The sequence below is a fragment of the Hipposideros armiger genome, unplaced genomic scaffold, assembly GCF_001890085.2.
Source record: "Hipposideros armiger isolate ML-2016 unplaced genomic scaffold, ASM189008v1 scaffold_417, whole genome shotgun sequence".
Lineage (NCBI taxonomy): Eukaryota > Metazoa > Chordata > Mammalia > Chiroptera > Hipposideridae > Hipposideros > Hipposideros armiger.
The window spans coordinates 1,638,676-1,639,406 of NW_017731767.1; the positions used below are offsets into that span (position 1 = coordinate 1,638,676).

General features: G+C 45.7%; 1 protein-coding gene across 1 annotated transcript in view; it reads right to left on the minus strand.

Annotated features, from left to right (window-relative positions):
• The window catches only part of ADGRE3 (adhesion G protein-coupled receptor E3), a gene marked incomplete at its 5' end in the record, with an annotated part of 57,112 nt that overhangs the window by 25,987 nt on the left and 30,394 nt on the right, over positions 1–731 (minus strand). The window contains one exon of the mRNA XM_019664134.1: positions 374–652. Within this exon, the coding sequence (XP_019519679.1) occupies positions 374–652 (279 nt within the window). The remainder of the gene's footprint in view (positions 1–373; positions 653–731) is intronic.

A 731-nucleotide genomic window follows, 5' to 3' on the forward strand; every position in this document is an offset into this window, starting at 1 on the left:
AAAAGGTGATTACTCACCACCTCTCTCCCTTTCACCTGTTGCTCCTCCCTCCTCTCTCCCTCATCTAGACTCTGATAAATAGAAACAGTTTTGTTACAAGCTAATTATTCATTAGCAGGGAGTGGGGAGAGAACAGAGAACCAAGGTTTAGGATAGTCTGGATGATAAGGGCCCAAAACAAAATTTCTGTCTTCAAGGATCACCATCAATATAGTGAGACACCCACCACATTTTAAATGTTTCATAGTCACAGGTAGCTCCTGGGTACCATGTGGGGAGCACAGGTGCAGAACCACTGACTGGGGAGGCTCTGCAAATTGTTTGGTCTACCTACATGAAACCCAAGCAAGCTCGAATTGCAGCTGTGACCCACCTTCACTTGCTGAAAACTCACAATCACAGAGTTGGAGAGAGATGTGTTCCTTTTGGGTCCAATAGCTGCGCTCACTACTTGGGAGTTCAGGTAAACTCGATCTTTCTCATTCATCTCATCAAAAAAAGTTGCATTTATGATGTTTCCAAAAGAAGAGTATGAAATAAAGGCAACTGCACTGGGACCTGAAGCAACAGAAAAATAAAGTGCCAGCACCATTTCTTCCATCACCTTCCTTGCCCCACGCCTGTCACGTGCCCATGATCGCCACACCTGTGCTCAGGTGTGCCTAAGAAGTTCATTCTTCCTCCCATGCTCTTCCTCCCAGAATCCAACTAATCCTCAGGACTCAGCTCAG